Here is a 21,860-nt window from a genome sequence, read left to right as displayed (position 1 = left end):
GGTGCTTAGTGACTGAGTCAATCTGACCCCAGAACTCATGCCTTTTTTAAATTTTTATTGGAGTATAGTTGCTTTACAATGTTGTGTTAGTTTCTGCTGTACAGCAAAGTGAATCAATTATATGTATATGTATATACCTTCTTTTTTAGATCTTCTTCCATCTAGGTCACCACAGAGGACTGAGTAGAGTTCCCTGTGCTATACAGTAGGTTCTCATTAGTTATTTATTTTATACAAAGTAGTGCATTCATGTCAATCCCAATCTCCAAGTTCATCCCACCTCTTCTCCCCACCTTGATATCTGTAAGTTTGTTCTCCACATCTTTGTCTCTCTGCTTTGCAGTTAAGTTCATCTGTACCATTTTTCTAGATTCCACATACAAGTGATATTATACAATATTTGTTTTTCTTTTTCTGACTTATTTCACTCTGTATGATCATCTCTAGGTCTACCTATGTCTCTGCAAATGACACTATTTGGCTCCCTTTTATGGCTGAGTACTATTCCATTGTATATATCTCACATCTTCTTTATCGATTCCCCTGTTGATGGACATTTAGATTGCTTCCATGTCCTCAGATCAGATCAGATCAGTCGCTCAGTCGTGTCTGACTCTTTGAGACCCCATGAATCGCAGCACGCCAGGCCTCCCTGTCCATCACCAACTCCTGGAGTTCACTCAGACTCATGTCCATCGAGTCAGTGATGCCATCCAGCCATCTCATCCTCTGTCGTCCCCTTCTCCTCCTGCCCCCAATCCCTCCCAGCATCAGAGTCTTTTCCAATGAGTCAACTCTTCGCATGAGTTGGCCAAAGTACTGGAGTTTCAGCTTTAGCATCATTCCTTCCAAAGAAATCCCTGGGCTGATCTTTAGAATGGACTGGTTGGATCTCCTTGCAGTCCAAGGGACTCTCAAGAGTCTTCTTCAACACCACAGTTCAAAAGCATCAATTCTTTGGTGCTCAGCCTTCTTCACAGTCCAACTCTCACATCCATACATGACCACAGGAAAAACCATAGCCTTGACTAGACGAACCTTTGTTGGCAAAGTAATGTCTCTGCTTTTGAATATGCTATCCAGGTTGGTCATAACTTTCCTTCTAAGGAGTAAGCGTCTTTTAATTTCATGGCTGCAGTCACCATCTGCAGTGATTTTGGAGCCCAGAAAAATAAATTCTGACACTGTTTCCAGTGTTTCCCCATCTATTTCCCATGAAGTGATGGGACTGGATGCCATGATCTTCGTTTTCTGAATGTTGAGCTTTAAGCCAACTTTTTCACTCTCCACTTTCACCTTCATCAAGAGGCTTTTTAGTTCCTCTTCACTTTCTTCCATGTCCTGGCTATTGTAAATAGTGTTGCAATGAACATTGGGGTGCACGTGTCTTTGTGAATTATGGTTTTCTACAGGTATTCCAAGGAGTGGGATTGCTGGGTCCTGTGGTAGCAGAACTCATGCCTTTTAAAACAACATTTTGCTGTGTATTTCCTCATATTGAGCCTAAACCTTCCTATCCTTTGGGCTCATACAAAACTAGTTGAATTCTTCTTTGCCAAGCCTGTCCCTCAAAGCCATATGAAGACATCCCTTTGTTCTGCTCAAGGCTGAACATATTTCTCATTCTATCTTATTTTTCTCATCCCCACCCCATATTCTGAACACAATTCAGTTTATCCTCATCCTTCTGAAAGTGTTGGCTGATGGCTTAATGCTGTCTGCAAAGAAGGCAGGAGGACCAAAACTTCCTATAAAAAGGAAGGTCAGACTCAGTCTTTAGATGATGGCAGGAAAATAATTACTTCCAAGCATCAGCATCTGGAACTATGTGGCTGGGTGTTTTTAATTTTATGGAGAGTCATCTTGCAGCCATGCCTTCTAAAGAGAAGGTGAGGTCATTGTGTGGCTGTGATGATGTCATAATCCTTAGCCACTCAGGGGTTAGAGATAAAAGGAGTCAGATTGATCCAGTGTGAAATAATGCCAAGGATAAAGCACGTAAATCAGAACATGTACAATCAATCTGTAAGCTGGAACCTATCCTATAGGGCTACTGGAAGGATTAAATGAATTAATGTATGTAAAGTGCTCAGTAGAACTCCTGGCACACAGCCTGTGATCGATAAATATTAGTATTAATATCTGCTGTGAAATGAACACTGTACTGCAAAAATGACTAATTCTTCCTGGGAATGGGGTGTCAGGACATAATACTAGTTGCCACTTAACTAGGCCTCCTCATGTGCTCAGCCTTTACATAATGATCTGTTTTAATCCTTGATACCTGTAGCACAGCTACTTTCCCCATGTGAAAGCGATGGAAGCTAAGCCTCATCCAAGTCAGGTGTCTTATCCAGGCTCATGTGGCTAAGAGGTTGAATTTTAGAATCAAACAGGTCTGGCTTTGAATTCTAATTCACACACTTTCTGTGGGTCCTTAAGCATATCATTCAATCTCTCTGAACTTCAGTTTTCTAGTCTGTAAAACAGGGTAAGGAAATATCTTCCTTAAAGATGTGCTGTGAGGACTGAGGGAATATATATAAGACAGCGCAACATCTAGCACATTCCAAGCATTTAATTTCATTCACTTCATGGCAACTAGATGGGGAAACAATGGAAACAGTGACAGACTTTATTTTGGGGGGCTCCAAAATCACTGCAGATGGTTACTACAGCCATGAAATTAAAAGAGCTTACTTCTTGGAAGAAAAGCTATGACCAACCTAGACAGCATATTAAAAAGCAGAGACATTACTTTGCCAACAAAGGTCCAACAACAAAGCTCATCAAAGCTATGGTTTTTCCAGTGGTCATATATGGATGTGAGAGTTGGACTGTGAAGAAAGCTGAGCGCTGAAGAATTGATGCTTTTGAACTGTGGTGTTGGAGAAGACTCTTGAGAGTCCCTTGGACTGCAAGGAGATCGAACCAGTCCACCCTAAAGGAAATCAGTCCTGAATATTTGTTGGAAGGCCTGATGCTGAAGCTGAAACTCCAATACTTTGACCACCTGATGCGAAGAACCGACTCATTGGAAAAGACCCTGATGCTGGGAAAGATTGAAGTCAAGAGGAGAAGGGGATGACAGAGGGTAAGATAGTTGGATGTTATCCCGACTCAATGGACTGTGAGTGTGAGCAAACTCTGGGAGTTGGTGATGGACAGGGAGGCCTGGGGTCGCAAAGAGTCAGACATGACCGAGCAACTGAACTGAACTGAATGTCATGCACACATAACATATTACATGTATACATTTATGTGTGTGTATGTATATGTGTTGTGTCTGTGAGGGATTTGAAGGATGAGTAGGAATGGTTGTTGGGTGAATAAAACAGAGAAATTTCACAGTAAAATAATGGACGGGTTCAAGGCCCACATGGATCTACCGAACCCAAGGCACTAGAGAATTATGGCAGGACAGGGCAGAGTTTGGAAGGAAAGAGACGCTTGTAGTTAGACGAAGAGAAAGGGTCAAGGTCTTCAGGCCTGAAAGGAAAAACCAAAGTTTGGATAACGTGGTTCCCTGGCTAGCCGCCAGCTTCCAGCCAGGGGCCCAGCTGCCCGGGCGAGTTCGCGACCCCGCCCCTATTGATCCCAGCCAATAGGAAGCCCTCCTCGGGGCGCGCCGTTGCCAGGCAACCTCGTGGGCCCCGGCCTGCCGGTTAGCGGCGGTGGCTTTCCCTCCTTCTCGGCTGGCCGCTGCAATCCTAGGATGGATTTCCGGGGGCCCCTCCATGGACCCCCCTCAGACTTTTTCAGCGGAGTTTTATTTTTTTAGTTTCATATTTTATTTTTGTTTCTAGAAGACAAAGCTGTCCCCTTCCCAAACGGGGAAAAACATAAAAGTTTGTGACTTTCTAAAAAGTAAGTCCGGGGCTTGCCTGATTTCACCCCGCCGCGGCTTCCTTATCTTGTTGGTAGGAAACCCAGGAAGACTTACTTTTCCAATTAATTCCTCCCCAGTCAGAAACCTGTCTGGAGTCTCATTAGGAACTGTGAGTCAGGGAGAAATTGCTGGAAAGCCCTTGACACCAGTGACTGCTGATGTAGAAGATTCTGGGGGAAAAAACAAAACAAAACCTTCCCTGCTGGACACAGTTTAGCCTGAAGGATTTCCAAGATGACCAAGATCACCAAGAAGATGCAGAGTGCCCCTGCCTCCGGGGCCCTCTTTCCCTTTTTTGCCTCAGCTCTCCTAACACAGGTGAGTCTCTTGTCACTTTGTGAAAGCAGTCGTGTTTTCAAGACGAAAAATAGAAATTAGCCTCCAGACCAACCAGGGACATCAGGAGAAAGAAGAGTCAGGGTGTAATTAAATTGTGACACATCCCTGTTGCTATCAGTGGTTGGTTACTCGTGAAGAATGAAAATGCCAGCCAGAACGGGGAGCTGGGCCATCCTATTAGCTAGTAATTCCAAAATGATGGAATAAATCGGCAGTGACACTGTAGAACATCAGGAAAAAATTAAGATGAATTGTAGGTTTGCCATCGCAGAAATTATTTTCAGAGATCCGCAGTGCTTGGAGTACATGCACATCCTCTCTTCATAGAGAGACTACAGAGTGTCAAACTTTGGGGTTTGAAGCCTGACTTGGCGTCTCACCAGCTATTGAGATGAGTTGCTTAGCATCTCTGAGGCTTTATTTGCTCCTGTCTATGAAATGAGAACAGGAACATCAAGTAGGCAGAAACAGTGTGAGGACTCAGTAAGATATGGAAATTGTTTAGGGTGATGCTGACACTTGATCATGTATATATGGGACAAGAAATACTGTTGGTTTGAAAGACAAATCAAAAATGAGTATGTGTTTAGTGCTGGGCATCAAATTGTTTCTGGTTTTTAATGATCAGAACTGGGCAGGCCAGTTATGTCTGTGTTAAACGTGTCTTTGTTATTGTATCTGCAGACCCCCATGTTTACCCCAACCTTGGCCAAGGTAGGTGAACAGTGGGAGGGGAGCAAAGCCTATTACTGGCCTTCTGTGGTCCACCCGCACTGGTATATCTTGTGGCTCAAGGTCCTGCCCCAGGAAGGAGGGCTTTGAGAAAAGTCAAGGCACAGAAGAGAGTTTAAAACTCACCTGTGCTTATGTAGTGATCCAAAGCGTTCCTGAGCTCCTACTTTCCAAGGATTGACACAGCTCTGTGCAGCCTTCATTGCTCAGCCTTCTTACTGAGTTCCCTCTGAAATATGCAGTCTTCACCAGTGTCTCCTCTGGTTTCAAAATGCTACATGGAAATGGGTTTTATGCAGAGCAACCCCCTCTGGGAATGAACTTCCCAGCATAGCAATGAGAGAAGGGAAGGAAGTAGATATTTCAAGAATCAGCGGTGAGTGTGAGCACATGGCCAGTGGACCCAAATAGTCTCGCTTGAACCCTGGATCTGCCTCTTTGCAGCCCTGTGACCTTGAGCAAGTTATGGAACTTCTCTGCTCCAGTGTTGCCTGTCTGTAAGATGGGGATATCATAGGACCTCCTCTTGGGATTGCTGTGAGCATGCTCTGATATGTCCAAAGTTGAAGAACAGCATCTTAGTTCGTTAGCACTTCCTAGATTTTCGTTACATGGTTGTTTCGTTTAGTGAACATGTTGAATTTCTCTTGTGTGCTAAATACCTGCTCTTGTAAAATTTAAAACTTGCCTAAAAAATATTCACAATCTGTAGTGTGTATGTTGGGGCAGGAAGTAAAAGAGATAAACAGTTCACTGTAATGCAGTGTAATAAATGGTATGGGAGGGATGTATCATTGGGTGTAGTGGGAATGCAGGGGACACGTAATTCAGGCTCGTGTGTGTGTGAGAGAGAGAGAGAGAGGTCATGTAACCAAGTTTTCCATCTTGGGTTAGAGACATTGGGGAAAGTGGAGGAGGACGCAGAGTTTGAAAAGATCATCTCTGTCTTGAGAGGAGCGTAGATAGGACTCTGAAAGGTCAAGAGCAGGGAAGCAGGCTTCCAGGCATCTGTTGGATAAACAAGACCTCAGGCACAAAACCACAGAAATCCTGCCCACACCCCACTGTCTAGGAAATAATGAAGACCCTAGGGTGTCCCTGGCTGACATTTGAAATATCATGCCTTTAGAAATTTCAACTTTTTAGAGCTACTGTAAAGCATTGATTGCTTCCCTGATGGCTCAGTGGTAAAGAATCACCCTGCCAATATAGGAGACACAGGTTCAATCCCTAGCTAAGGAAGATCCCCTAGAGAAGGAAATGGCAACCCACTCCAGTACTCTTGCCTGGAAAATCCCATGGACAGCGGAGCGTGGTAGGCTACAGTCCCTGGGGCTGCAGAGTCAGACACGACCTAGCAACTAGACCACTAAACCACAACAAATGCCAGGCAGCCAGGTGTCCAGTGAGGCGTGATTTGAGGAAGAATCTGGCTTCTCAGGGGAGGAGGGTGAGATCAGCTGGGCTTAATGGGAATGCCACTTCCTGCCCTGTGCTGGTGTAAGGGGTGACACCTGGCGGCAACTCCCAAAAGTGTCCTGAAGCCCTCTGGCTGTTTTTCTTCTCATGGGGTTGAAAGTTGCTTTATCATAACCAATGTTACAATGGAACCTTTCTCTGCACAGCATCTTCTTGTAGATTTTTCGGTGGAGGGAGGGAGTGTAAATAATGTGTGCAAATCCTCTGCTTGAATGTCTTATTGAGGAAACCGTCTAGCCTGCCCTAAATCAGATGCCCTAATCTGTTTAAGAAGTTCCTTGTCCCTTGTCCCTTTGTTTCTCAAGGAAGCAAAAGAGAAGTTTAATGGGATTAGCCATGGGGGATGGAGGGAGCAGAGCATATGTAGATTACCACGGGTCCACATTTTCTTATTTGGAAGAGACTGAAACAGAGGAGGGCACTTCAGACACCTTCTCCATGTTCTAGAATGGAAATGTAGGGATGGCATTTGGCAAAAACTATATAAAGGCATGGAATCCTTTATAGAAGCTCTGTCTCTGGGTGGCAGAGGGTAAGAAGCATCCTTAGTTTGGGCAGACACTGAAACAGGCAGGAGCTGAGCTAGACTGGGTGCTTCAGGGAATTCTAGCTTTGTGATTAAAAGAGCAGATTCTTCAGCAAACAATATGGGTTCGGACCCCAACTCTGACACTCAACTAGGTTGTGGGTCCTTGAACAAATCAGTGCCTCTCTGTGCCTCAGTTTCCTCCTCTGTGAAATGGGCACCTTGTATTTGATCTGAGGCGTCTTTCATTTCAAGAGGCCTCACCATTTTCTGCGTGTGCCAACAAGAAACAAAACTACTGACTAAATTATGCCCTACTTTCAATTATAAGAAGTACCCCAGTTTCAGAGATGCTGAAAAGAGGAAAGAAAATGCACATCTTAGAATAGAGGAAATCCAGCTAAAAATGTTTCAGTCTCATAGGGTTTTGTGGGGATTAGATGAATTAATATGGGTAAAGCTCTTAAAACAGGGCCTGGTGCAGAGTAAATACTAGGAAATGTTAGCCATTATGACACTGTTGCTTAATCTTTTAATTGACTCTCTGATAGAGATGTAGTTATTACAACCCCCCCACCCCCCACCCCCACTTTGCACCTGAATAGACTGAGGCTTGAAGAGCCCCAGGGTCTAGTTCTCTGCTGAGAGGTAAGTTGGCAGATTCAGGGAGATGGAGGCAAGCTATATACAGTCCCATCTAAGGAGAAGACCTTGGCCTGAGCATCACCGTCGCACACCCACTACCATCCACCCCAACGGTGAGAATGGAGTTGCCCAGGGCAGCTCTCAGAAGTTCAGCCCACCATCCAGTCGGGCTATCTGGAATCAAACAAGCACAGGTTTCCTCCAACAAGAGAAACCTTGACTCCAACATAATACATTTCCACCGCAAACATGAAGCGATTTTCCTCTTTGTTCAGATAAGAGAAATTGTGGCCTGAAGTGGTAACGTGGTGAGTCACTGGTCTTTGTTCAAAGTGGGCTCAGCACTGGGTAATTTCTCTAGTCTCTAATCACGGAGACTACGCCCCCTTTCCTGAATCAGTGATTACCCTGAAAAATAAAATAAATGAGAGATCTGAAGACCACTTGAGATTCAGTTCTAAAAAATCCCAGCCAGCTGCACCTTCATTTTTATCATCACTCATGACTTTTAGGCCAGGAAGATAGCAACGAGTCCTTTTTTCTCCCCAAGGGATTCTTCTGGCTCCATTGTTACTGCATGGAGACAGTTGCAGAATTCGAGTTGTTGCTTTGTTTTGTTTTCTTTCTGCCCTGAAGCTCTGGACTGGTGATGTTTGCCTCAGCGAATATGGCTGTGTCTAATCGCAGACCCACGTGACAGTTGGCTCCCTCCGTGATAAATCAGGGTGCTGGGAAGGCATGTGTTCATTACCTTCTGACATGGGAAGAACGATAGGCACTTTCTTTATGCTGGACAAAATGAAGTGAGTTCTTTGTCTCATCTGTGAAGAAGCAGCTGCTGAGCACGGAGAGGTGAGGGTGGGGATGGGAGGGGAGCAGTAGAAGAAACACATCAGAGTCTAGTTGATATGATGCAAGCTTAGTGACAGGCTAAGTTCTCTGCCTTTGAAATCAGACAAGGTGGGCTCGAATGTGCTCTTTGACTCTAATGTGAGGTTCTGTGAAATGGCCTGAATAATAATGGGTCTACCATGTAGATCTTTTGAAAGGATTAAATAAAATAATGCGTCTGAAATACTGAGCGTGGCACTCAGTACACAGTGAACTCCTTAGTAGGGGATGACAGTTGTCATTGTGACTCATGCTCCTTTGTCTTCTCGGACTGGGCGCGTGTGCCTCCATCACTGGGCGCGTGTGCCTCCATCACTGGGCGCGTGTGCCTCCATCACTGGGCGCGTGTGCCTCCATCACTGGGCATGTGTGCCTCCATCACTGGGCGCGTGTGCCTCCATCACTGGGCGCGTGTGCCTCCATCACTGGGCGCGTGTGCCTCCATCACTGGGCGCGTGTGCCTCCATCACTGGGCGCGTGTGCCTCCATCACTGGGCGCGTGTGCCTCCATCACTGGGCGCGTGTGCCTCCATCACTGGGCGCGTGTGCCTCCATCACTGGGCGCGTGTGCCTCCATCACTGGGCGCGTGTGCCTCCATCACTGGGCGCGTGTGCCTCCATCACTGGGCGCGTGTGCCTCCATCACTGGGCGCGTGTGCCTCCATCACTGGGCGCGTGTGCCTCCATCACTGGGCGCGTGTGTCTCCATCACTGTTTTGAAGATAGCCCAGATGTGAAGCCTGAAGGAAGCTGAGCATTAACTGTAAAGTCGCAGACTGGGATCCATCATTAGTGATGCCAAGTCCCAGTTTAAGGGTAGAAGGGAAGAAGCAGGCCTAGGGATATTTTTAAGAACTTGTGTGAGAGTATATTTTTATGGAGATCAAGCCAGTCCTAAAGGAAATCAGCCCTGAATATTCATTGAAAGGACTAATGCTAAAGCTTCAATACTTTGGCCATCTGATGTGAGGAGCCAACTCATTGGAAAAGACCCCGATGCTGGGAAGGATTGAAGGCAAAGAGAGAAGAGGGCAGCAGAGGATGAAATGGTTAGATAGCATCACCGACTCAATGGACATGAACTTGAGCAAGCTCTGGGAGATAGCGGAGGATGGGGAAGCCTGATATGCTGCAGTCCATGGGGTCACAAAGAGTTGGACACAACTTACTGACTGAACAGCAACAACAAAAGCATAATTTTGTGAAGGATGAGATGCCTTGCAGGAGAGAGTTCATCCTGATGGCAGAAATGCATGACCCAGTGAAAAAATCCTAGTTGTAGGAAAGGGAGTGCCAGTGCCCTTAAGCATGATTTAAATCACTTGGTTTTAACTTTCAGCCCAGTCTCATTACTCATGTTTGAATCCTATGGAGAGACAGAAACGGTTTTAAAAAAAAGAAAACCTTATGTATCAATTAGGATCATTCTTGGCTGCAAGTAAGAGAAAAAACTCAAAAGCAGTGATCTAAACAAATGTGAATTTATTTTTCTTATGTGAGAAGTCTGGAGGTATATGCCCACTGGCATTGGTTCAAGGAGGAACTTGTTAATGTTAAGACTGGCAGGTCCTTTTCCTTCATGGTCATAGAATGGCTACCTCATCTCCACCCATTACATTCATATTCCAATAGAAAGAGAATAAAATGGAGGGTAAGAACTATTTTTGTCTTTCTAATGAGGCAAACAAAGACTTTCCAGGAAAATTCCCAGCGTGTTTCCTCTTATGTCTCATCTGCTAGGGTACTGTCTCCTGTCTTTTATTAATTGCAAGAATGGCTGAGGGTGGGGGGAAAAAAAAAAAAAAAGAATGGCTGGGAAAGTGTGTGTCTATCCTCAGTGTGGAAAAGCAGGAGCAAGAGAGAGGTGAAAGTATTGGAGATGGGGGTCAGGTTGACTGATCAGCAATAACTAGCACAAATGACTTCACAAAAACTCAGATATTGGGGGTCCCAAGAAATACAGTAACCTGAAAAAAAAAGAGAGACAGCTCTTAGCCTGTACCACAACTGTTTAGGGATGTCAAGGGCCTTTGTCCAGAGTGGTACTTTAAAAAACAGCGCAGAATCCACTGAAGGGCTGAGGGGGTCAGGATAAGGGGGAAGTCACCAAGCGAAACATTCATTCACTACTATTTACTGAGCTCCAGATATGTGCTAAGTGTAATTCTAGGTGTTGAGGATACCTAGAAGTGAAAAAGACAATCACATGGAACGACCTTCCAGAAACTGAAAAATATAGGGAGTCAGATGAAAAGAGATCCAGGATAGTGGACTATCTTTATTCCTTTGACTCCCTTCTGTTTTCGTCATTTGGAGAGTGGGTGGGGGGGAGGCGCTTAAAGAATCAATCTCTGGTTAGACAAGCCTTTGCACAACCATAGAAAGAGACCTGTCCTTGACCCCTTGTCAGCATTCCTGCAGCCTCTAAAGACTCAGCCGTCATCTGCTCAGTTCAAAAGCTGCAGAATCCACGTGGGGTTCAGTGGCAAGTAGCACTTACATAAAATCTGACAGAAGCCAATTAAACCTTTCTTGGACTGAACAAATCAACATATTTTTCTCAGAGATCTTTCTGACAGTTAAATTCAAAATCACAGTCACCAGTAATGGGATACCTTCTATCATGAGATGGTGGCATTTTCCCTTCTGAATTCCTGTTTTCAAACTCTGCTGAAAAAATTTCTTGCAGGCTCAATTTTGATCTGATGTATTTCTGTCTAAGTTGGAATTTATGCAATCGGAAGTTGTATTTAATAACTCAAAAGTTAGCTCTTTTTTGAGATCTGCCTGCAAGTGTGGAAGTGCTTTGGGATTTCTGGATTTCACTAAGTGGGAAGATTATACAGTTGGGATGATTTCTGGAACAGGTTGTCAGGGGCTTCAAGGGGTCCATGGCTGGCTGCAACTCAGTGGCAGAAAGAATGGGAAGTAATGCCCCATTGTAGCCTGGTACAGCGGAGAAGGCAATGGCACCCCACTCCAGGACTCTTGCCTGGGAAATCTCATGGACGGAGGAGCCTGGTAGGCTACAGTCCATGGGGTCGCTAAGAGTCGGACAGGACTGAGAGACTTCACTTTCACTTTTCACTTTCATGCATTGGAGAAGGAAATGGCAACCCACTCCAGTGTTCTTGCCTGGAGACTCCCAGGGACGGGGGAGCCTGGTGGGCTGCTGTCTGTGGGGTCGCACAGAGTCGGACACAACTGACGTGACTTAGCAGCAGCAGCAGCCTGGTACAGGGTCAATCTGACCCTCTGAGATGTCTATCAAATACATATGACAGGTGTTTTGGATGCATTAATATGAATCAGACTTGGGGGCTTCTCTCAAGAAATCCACAATTCTGTTGGAGAGAAAATGCATAAATAACCATGAATCAAAATGGCAAATAAGTCAAAAAGAAAGGTGAAAAATATATTAGAGTTGGAGATAGAAGCAAGTTCTATCATGGGAAGAAAGGTGCAGTGAAGCCATCTGACCTGCTGTTGGCTGGATGTGGACTTGGGGTGATACAAGACACTGAATCGTGGCTGGATTTTCTTATTTTCTAATGCATCAGGGTGAAGCAGAGTTTGTTGCCATGCTCCCCCAAGGAACAGGTTCTTTCTTGATGCCCTGTTGGACAAAAGGCTGTTCCACAGAGCTCCGGCAGGCAAATCTTTCCATGCTCTTCTCTTCCACACACGAAGTTACCCAAGTTTCTATCCTGGGGGGTTTTCAAATTAGGGAGGATTTAGCTCCATGAGTTCCCATTAGATCTTTCAATAACTGAAAAGTTCTAATGTTTTACTTTCTTTAAGACTATGAATTTCAGCAGAACAGGGTTTCTCAACCTTGACTCTGTTGACATTTGGGGCCGATGGGCTGCCCTGTGCATTGTAGGATGTTGAGCACCCCTGGTCTCTAGCCGCTAGATGCCAATTGTGACAACCACAAATGCGTTGATATTACCAAATGTCCTCTGGGGACCAAAGTCATTGGGTTGAGAACCATGGCAGTGCAGGACCACCCAAGTCCTGAGTACCTTTCCCCAGCTGAATGGTACATTCCCCATTTAAATAAATGATGCCGTTATATACCCAGTTGTTCAGGCAGAAACCTGAGCTTCATCTTTGCTTTCTCCCTCTTCGTCATCTCTTATGTTCAATCAGCTGCCTCCGGACAGGCACTCTGTGGACACTGCCTTCTTCCCCAAGGTCACTACCTGATCCAGGATGCCTTCATCTCCATCTCTAGCCTGAACTATTCCACCAGCCTCCCAACTGCCCCCTTTACCTTCAGTCTGACCTTCTTTCACCCCATTCTCTTTCATTACAAGTGTGATATTGTCATTTCCCTGGTTAAAACAATTAATGGCCCTCAAAATGAAGATGATTATCTTTAATAAGATTTAAAAGGCTCTGCATGATCTAGTCCCCGCCGGCTTTTCTAGCTCTATCCTTCATTACTTGGTCTACTTGGAAGTCACAGTGGGTTTCAAAGGTGCTGTACCTTCCATCTTCTTCCTCCTTGTAGAACTTTCTCCCCTTCCCTTCCTCCCCACAAGAAACTGTAGTTTTCCACAGCAAGATGTTTCCAGGGTTCCAAACAGTGGTGGAATGGGTGTGGCCCTTGCTGGGAATTAGGAGGTCAGTTTGGAATATGATCTGATCTGATTGGAATATGAGCTCTCTTGCTACATAGCTGTATGACCTTGGGCAAATCACTTCACCTCTTTAGTTTCTTCATATTCATATGCAGAACCAAGAACCCTAACCTCACAGTCTGGGGGTATCCTCCTTGCTATGTGACTCCAGAGAGCAAATAATGGCTGCCACTTGTTGAGCATCTCTTATGCCACTACTGTGTTCTGCATATTTTATTAAAGTTAGCTCTTCAGTCCCATGGGGCAAATGCTATCATTACCCCTGTTTGTAGAGATAAGAAAACTGAGGCTTGGAGAGATTTTGTGACTTGCCCAGAGATACCCAGACACGTAGGTGATAGGATTTGAATCCAGGACCAACTAACTAGAGAAATTCTATGCTCTTAAGATCAGCTTAAGATCAGCTTAAGATCAGCCTGGCTGCCTGCAGTAAGAAGGAGCAGTAGACGAGTATCTCTCTAAAAGGAGCATCTGTCAGTTGCATTTTTAAAGAGTATATTCAGGAAGTCTCCAGCAGAAAAAGGAAAGTGCCAATTTTAGCTGTAGGTGATGTAAACAAGAATGTGACTGTGCCCCGTGACCACAGACAAGGATATTTGCATTTTCTTGAGCTATTGCTAAAATACACCAGTGAGCTTTTCTGGAAGAGAAGCACAGCTGGGGACAAGGAGGAGCGAGGGTGGGGGGAACCCGTTTGTGGCTTAGATGCATCTTTCTAAATAATGCTCATTTCAATGAAGGTTTATCAGCCATTTCTAATTAGAGTCGCATTTCTAAGAAAGGCGTATTTTGATGCTGGGTCAGTACACTGTCAAGACCTGCTAGATAAAACGGCAAGGAAGACAGGCCCAGCTAATGGGGAATGAGGTTCTGGAGTGTGTGTGGCTGAGATGTTGATCATTGTAAACAGTTTAATTGATTTGAATAATTTGGATAAATATCTAGTTAAATAGATTTAGTCTAAATCCAAGCTCTGACCTGCTGAATTTTTTATTTTCTACCAAAAGGAAAAAATAACCCCACATCATAATTGCCTGTTAATTTTGTCTGGTCCCACCAGTAGACTTCGAGCTTATTGAAGGGAAAGGACCCTGCCTTGCTCACAAGTCTATCCCCAGAGCCTAGCACAGTGCCTGGTGCAGGATTTAAGTTCAGTATGAGAATAGTCTGTATTCTCAGGACCAAGGATAGCTCTACATGGCAAGCGAGGCATCACATCCCCCAGGGTAACTGTAAATTTCACTTAGAAAAAGGCTGTATGTGTTTTATGCACCCAGTACATCCCCAGCACATACTGGGTGCCCCATAAAGAGAGATGACATTCTAACATTTGCTATGTGTATGACTGGGGGCAAGTTGCTCTCCGTGTCTCAGTAACTTTGTCTCACATACAGAAATAATAACAACTCTGGCTTTGGAGGGTTGTTGGGAGGATCAATGAGATAATACTAAGGAAAGCCCCTGGCAGATAATAGGTGCTCACTGAATGCTCTCTCTTCATGTTTCCACTTAGGGGTTGAAGCCATTGGCTCCCCAAAATATCAAGCATTAAAACATTTAAATACTGACATTTCCAGAGATGATGACTCTCGTGCCGATCATTTTTTATACATTCAGGAAATGGCAGCCAAAAGGGTAACATGACTAAAATGTATTGTTTCCAAGGGCCCTTGAAGCAAATGCCCAAGCGGCAATTAGCACATGGTTGTCCCCTGTGTTGCTCTTGCTTATTGGCTGATCCCATCCTCTGCTAATCAAACTGCTTCTCTGGTATTTTTAGACCTTCTTAAAAAGTTCTCTCAAAACTCAGGAAGCAGACGGATACCAGGGAATCTGAGAACATGAACCTGGCATTCTCGTAGGAAATGAACATGGTGGATGTGGAGGAGCATTCCACGGGTCCATGGGAGCTAGCATGGGCAGCCTGATGATTCTTTAACCCTGACCAGTCTTCTCACCTTTTCCCTCCCTGCCTCAAACCAACAAATAACCCTGCTTGTTCCCTTTTTTGTGCAGCTCCAGGGCTTGGGATTTAAATTGTCTCAGTAAAAGGATTAATTCTTGAGCTTCCTAGTCTGGCCAGACAAACCCTTGTCAGGGTTGATTGCCTTAGCACCTGGGCCACAGATCATTCCAGGGTCTGAGTCCTGGTTCCACTGTTGCTCTCCTGCTCTGTGACCTTATGCTATCTGCTTCTCCTCTCTGATGAACTGACCAATTCCATTCACTCTACAACACTGAGAGGTAGGCAATATTTACCACACTTTGCAGGTGAGGAAACAGAGGCTAAGAGAGCTACCCTCCATCTTGCCGCCCTGCCCCAGAAGCATGACCCAGCCTGCTTCTGTCCTCTGGGTTTTCCCCGAGGGTATCAGAGACCAGCTCGCCAGCCCCCACCTGCAGGGGTCACATTTTATGCTCTTGAGCATCACAGCATCTGGTCTCTCATTTGATTTGAGCTGAAGGATGCAGCTGCCTCCTCCCTTTGGGTTCACGATTCAAAGCGTCCCAGCAGCTGCTGTCAAGTCACTGCACAAGTCTCTTTCCCTCTCCACTCTCTGTTTTTATATTCTCAGCGTGGGGATACAAATGGAGAGTCCTATGTGCTCCTACCACTACCTCGAAAATGCCTTCCAGGTGGTCTTTCTGACCTTCTTTTGGAGTCTGATGTCTGGCGTCTTGGATCCATACAAGGACACTTTGTACTGTCCTGCAACCTATTTTACTTGTTATCCTACCATTTACTGAGGATTCAGAATGTACCAGGTGATTTATATTTGTAAATTTGTCTTACTTGAGACTTTATGACAACCCCATGATGAAGGTGTTGTCCCTTTCATTTTATAGCTGAGAAAACTGAGGCTCAAAACCAGACCAGTCTGGCTCCAAAGTCCCATTTTGTTTTCCCCTCTCTGCATGGGGCCCAGAGCTGCTACTCTTTTATTTGCTGAGATGGAGACTTGGCTTCACTTTCAAGCCCCCAAATTTAGGTCCGAACTGTGCTCCCCCAGCCCATACCCTCCCCATTGCAGAAGCCCTTCTGAGCTCATCAGACATTACGGGAGCATCCTGGGGCAGGGCGGGCGGGGGGATGTCACGATGTCCACAGAAGTCACTTCAAATGCAGCCATCTCTCAGTTCCTCGCAAAACAAAGGGGCCCCTTTTCTTCCTTTTTATTGTTAGAACCTGGTCCTACTGCAAATTGACTTGAAACTAGACCTCGCCTGCCTGTGAAGGAAGAGAGCCCCTTCTGGCACCTAAAGGACCTGAATTTAGCCCGTGGTAGGGCCCTTAATGAAGTGGGTGAGGAGGTTGGTCAGAAGTCAGACGCCCTCTAAGCACCCAGCCCTGATTCAGGGAGAATCAAAAAATGTCACAGTCCACAGAGAGCAGTTTTCGCTTCACCACAGATTTGGAGGCTGTGCGTAAAGTGTCTGTCTCCTCTTGCTTCGTCCTCCCTCCACCCTCCTCCCCTCTTCCTCTCTGCTCTCTCTCCCCACCCCTCTCCCCTTTGCATCCTGAAACCTAACAGTATTTGCTAGCTCCTCCGTGCTTCCTTTTAGCTCCTTTAATTATTATAGCAATTTCATCTGTTGAAAAAGAGAAAAAGGAAAAAAAACCCCAGGACAGCCTGGCCACTTGGACACCGAGGGCAGGGAGCGGTTCAGACCAACTGCCAAGCCATCCAGTCCTGCAGGCTCTTGGTTTCATTAATGTTCTTTCATCTGCCCTAGACTGTAATGGGAGGCTGGTCTGTGATTGTGTACTTTAGGTAAATAGATCGTTAGGTAAGATTGATAGCAGAGCGGAGCAGTCCAGGTAATGTTTTAAGCCCAAAGCAAAAGAGCACAAGGGTGTCTCCAGCCGTAAATGACAGGACCACAATTCATGCAGTTTCCGTGAAGGGTGTGTCGGGGGCATTTTCAGCACAAATGGCCAGTTTCTGAAGGTTTGTTTTTCCTGCCTTCACAAAGGGAGGCTTGCTTTTTCAGCTAGATATAGAGCCATAAGCCTTTCAGGCAAATGAAGGGTTTGTTTTGATAATGAACTTGATATCAAGTTACAACTCATTAATATAGACCACACAATGTTATTGCAGCTAATTTCTTCATTTTACAAAGCATGGTTCTCAACAAAGCATATTATTGGCCCCAAATGAATTAAAAAAAAAAAAAAAAAGAGTAGATGCCACAAAGGCTCAGCGGGTTCAAGGCAGAAGTGGCACAGCTGTGTGCAGAACGTGAACACACCAGCGGCGGCTGCCGCCGATTCTGCCAGGGTCACGAGGCACTCAGACTTGGGCTTTGTGTTCAAGGAGAGGTAGACGTCAGAGCACTGGAACCAAAGCCAAAGCATTCCTCTCTTGTGTTCAGGAGACAGTATAACCAGACCAACGCATTTCCCAGAAACTCTGAAGACGGGGACTCGTCACCCAGAATCCGAGTCTTTGAGAAACCTTGAAGGGCGTTTCGGCAGCTTTCTGCCCCCAGCTGGAGAACGAGATGGTAGCGTGTTCTGTCGGATGAGCCGTGGTTCTGCTGTTTCCCAGCTGTATGTCCTGAGGCACATCACCACCTTCCATTCCAAGCCTCAGTTTTCTCAAGTGCAAAATGGGTATAAAGATAGTCCCCAGGAGTCTCCCTCTGAGAGAGGGCTGGCCAGAGGTAGGTGCCGAACTCAGACATGGTCTGATCCTCTACACTCTCTTCCTAGTTGCTGTCAGGCAGTTCTTCCACTCAGCAAGCTTCCTCTGACTCCCTCCCTTGCCTCTTTTCTCCTCAGTTGTGTGGGGTGCCACGGTCATAGCCCTCATCACGCACCTGCTCACAGGTCTGCACCACCACTAACAGAGAGGGCCATCGACAAGGGACCATCATTAATCTTTGTGTTCAGTACATACAGCCACCGTTTGCAGCACACCTATTACGTGCCGGCCTCATGGAAGACAAGTGATAAATGTGTGTTGACTGAATTCATCCAGCATCTTCTGCAAAGAGAGGACCTGTTATCTCCTTGTACATCTACTTGCTCTGAACAACACAAATCCTATTTAAAATGTGTTGCTGGAATTCCCTGGCAGTCCAGTGGTTAGGACTCCACACTTTCACTGTTGAGAGCATGGGTTTGATCCCTGGTCAGGGAACTGAGATCCTACAAGCCATGCGACATGGCCAAAATAACACCCAAAAAAAAAAAAAAAATTGTTGTTTGTGGTATTTTAAAAAATTTCCACTCCTTGCCTGTAGGTTTTCTGTTAATTCTAGAAGGCTACTTCTGGGGATATGGTCTCCTTGCCATCTTTGGTGAAATCCTTTTGAATACCTGAGTACACTGAAGCTCTGTGGAAGTCTAGCTTTCCTTAGGTACTGCTGCTGCTGCTAAGTTGCTTCAGTCGTGTCCAACTCTGTGTGACCCCATAGACATCTGGCAGCCTGCCAGGCTCCCCCGTCCCTGGGATTCTCCAGGCAAGAACACTGGAGTGGGTTGCCATTTCCTTCTCCAGTGCATGAAAGTGAAAAGTGAAAGTGAAGTCACTCAGTCGTGTCCAACTCTCAGCCACCCCATGGACTGCAGCCTACCAGGCTTCGCAGCCCATGGGATTTCCCAGGCAAGAGTACTGGAGTGGGGTGCCATTGCCTTCTCCATTAGGTACTGCACCCATTGCTTTATTATTTGAACTATGCCTAGTTATTCATTTTTATTTCATTCATAGTTGTTAATTCATATCCATTTAGTTCATTCATATCCATTTCCTTCATTTCATTCAAAATTTCATTTTCTAGCCTTGCCCACCTAGCACCACGTTTCTTTCTAGAGACCTTGGCCATGAGGGCATATCATTCTTTCACCAAATCTTTGGAACATTTCTGTTTAAAGTCTAGTGAGGAATGTGATGAGAATTCTCTTCCTTCCCAATACAATACCAACTTTCAGGTACATACACTGTGGTCACCTTTCCCCAAAGTTTCCTTCAGGATTTTCTCCTTTGTTGATTCCTTGTCTGTTTTTCAGTGGACTCCTGTGTCTGTAATGGAGGTTAAATTTTGGGAAATACAAATGAGAAATACACTTTGGGTTTATACCAGAGGCCTGAAAACTGGCCTCTCACCACTGAAATACCTTGCATCAGGACCAGTTTTGCAATTTCTCACATTCACCTGTGTGTTCTGAAGCCTTTTGCACTATTAGATTTTTTTTTTCTAAATCATTTTATTCTCACTCAAATGCTTTAAAAATTTTTTCTTGAAGTATACATAGAAATGTATATAGATATGTGTACAGTTTGCTGAGTTTTTACATGGTGAAAAGATCCATTCTTCTTCTTCACCAAAATCAAGATGTAAAACATTACCAGAATCCCCCAAGCTCCCTGACCCCCACAGTGGTAATCATCTTCCTGACGTCTGTAACCATCAGTATGTTTCGCCTGTTTTTCAGTATATGTAAATGAAATCATATAGTACATACATTTTGGGATCTGGCTTCATTTGTCTATTAGATTCATATATGTTTTCATGTGTAATTGTCATTTGCTCATTCTCACTGCTGCTGTATCATGTTCTTATGTGTGAATATACTACAATTTATTTATCCATTTACCCACTGAAGGACTTTTGGGTTCTGTAGTTTCGGAGGGAGAAGGGAATGGAATTATTACAAAAATGCTGTTATGAATGTTTTTTGTACGTCTTTTGGGGAACAAATGTTCTTGAATACACACACACACACACACATTCTTGAAGATAGAAAAGTAGGTGGGTAGATGTTGTTGTTGATGAATCACTAAGTTGTATCCAACTCTTGTGACCCCATGGACTACAGCACACCAGGCTCCTCTGTCCTCTACTGTCTCTTGGAGTTTGCTCAAATTACTGTCCATTGAGTTGGTGATGTTATCTAACCATCTCATCCTCTGCCTCCTCCTCCTCCTTTTGCCTTCCGTGTTTTCAGCATCAGGGTCTTTTCCATGAGTCTGCTCTTTGCATCAAGTGGCCAAAGTATTGGAGCTTCAGCATTAGTCCTTCCAATGAATATTCAGGGTTGATTTCCTTTAGAATTGACTGGTTTGATCTCCTTGCTGTCCAAGGGACTTTAAAGAGTCTTCTCCAGCACCACAATTCAACAGCATCAATTCGTAGGTGTTCATCCTTCTTTACAGTCCAACTCTCACATCTGTGCATGGCTACTGGAAAAACCATAGCTTTGACTACATGAACTTTTGTCAGCAAAGTGATGTCTCTAATTTTTAATATGTTGTCTAGGTTTGTCATAACGTTCTTCCCAGGGAGCAAGCATCTTTTAATTTCATGGCTGCAGTCACTATCTACAGTGATTTTGAAGCCCACAAAAATAAAACCTATCACTGTTTACACTTTTTACCCCTTCTATTTGCTGTGACTTGATGGGACCAGATGCTGTGATCTTAGTTTTGTGAATGTTGAGTTTCAAGCTAGCTTTTTCACTCTCTTCTTTCACCTCATCAAAAGGCTGTAGTTCCTCTTCATGAGGTGGTACTATTAGAGTGATATCATCTGCATATCTGAGGTTGTTGATATTTCTCCCTGGCAATCTTGAACCCAGCTTGTGAGTCTTCCAGCCCAGCATTTCGCATGATGTGCTCTGCATAGCAGTTAAATAAGCGGGTGATGATATACAGCCTTGTCATACTCCTTTCCCAATTTTGAACCAGTCATTTGCTCCATGTTCTGTTCTAACTGTTGCTTCTTGACCCACATACAGCTTTGTTTCCCAGGAGATGGGTAAGGTGGTATGGTATTTCCATCTCTTTGAGAATTTTCCACAGTTTGTCATGATCCACACAGTCAAAAGCTTTAGTGGAGTCAGTGAAGCAGAAGTAGATGTTTTTCTGGAATTCCCTTGCTTTCTCCATGATCCAGTGAATGTTGACAATTTGATATCTGGTTCCTCTGCCTTTTCCAAACTCAGCTTTTACATCTGGAATTTCTCTCTTCACATATTGCTGAGGCCTAGCTTGAAGAATTTTGAACATAACTTTGGGAACATGTGAAATGAGTGCAATCTTAATGGTAGTTTGAACATTCTTTGGCATTGCCTTTCTTTGGGATTGGAATGAAAATTGATTTCCAGTCCTGTGGCCACTGCTGAGTTTTCCAAATTTGCTGGCATAGTGAGTGCAGCACTTTAATAGCATCATCTTTTAGGATTTGAAATAGCTCAGCTGGAATTCCATCACCTCCAGTAACTTTATGCTTCCTAAGGCCCACTTGACCTCACACTCCAGGATGTCTGGCTGTACATGAATGACCACACCATCGTGGTTATCTGAGCCATTAAGACCATTTTTGTACAGTTCTGTGTATTCTTGTCACCTTGTTAAAATCTCTTCTGCTTCTGTTAGGTCCATACTGTTTCTGTCCTTTATTGTGCCCATCCTGCATGAAATGTTCCCTTGATAGATCCAGTTTTCTTGAAGACATCTCTAGTCTTTCCCATTCTATTATTTTCTTCTACTTCTTTGCATTGTTCATTTAAGAAGACCTTCATATCTCCCCCTGCTATTCTCTGGAACTCTGCATTCAGTTGGGTATATTTTCCCCTTTCTCCCTTGCCTTTTGCTTCTCTTCTTTGCTCAGTTCAGTCGCTCAGTCATGTCTGACTCTTTGCAACCCCATGGATTGCAGCATGTCAGGCTTCCCTGTCCTTCACCAACTCCTGGAGCTTGCTCAAACT

At 44.7% G+C, this 21,860-nt stretch overlaps 1 protein-coding gene across 5 annotated transcripts in view; it reads left to right on the top strand.

The window, feature by feature from the left end:
* The window catches only part of CCDC60 (coiled-coil domain containing 60), a 225,224-nt gene that overhangs the window by 51,630 nt on the left and 151,734 nt on the right, over nucleotides 1–21,860 (top strand). For 2 of the 5 annotated variants that reach the window (XM_055550360.1, XM_055550361.1), the window contains exon 4: nucleotides 2,811–3,094. The exons of 1 other annotated variant lie outside the window; for it this stretch is intronic. Coding sequence is in view for 2 of the 4 variants with exons in the window: in XM_055550357.1 (XP_055406332.1) it covers nucleotides 4,124–4,207 (84 nt within the window). In the remaining 2 variants the exon portion in view is untranslated. Of the gene's footprint in view, nucleotides 1–2,810; nucleotides 3,095–3,151; nucleotides 4,208–21,860 lie in introns of those variants that run through there. 2 more of the 5 variants (XM_055550357.1, XM_055550356.1) reach the window with 2 other exon arrangements.

This window comes from Bubalus kerabau, chromosome 16, assembly GCF_029407905.1.
Source record: "Bubalus kerabau isolate K-KA32 ecotype Philippines breed swamp buffalo chromosome 16, PCC_UOA_SB_1v2, whole genome shotgun sequence".
Classification (NCBI taxonomy): Eukaryota; Metazoa; Chordata; class Mammalia; order Artiodactyla; family Bovidae; genus Bubalus; species Bubalus kerabau.
This window is presented reverse-complemented; position numbering and strand designations above follow the sequence as displayed.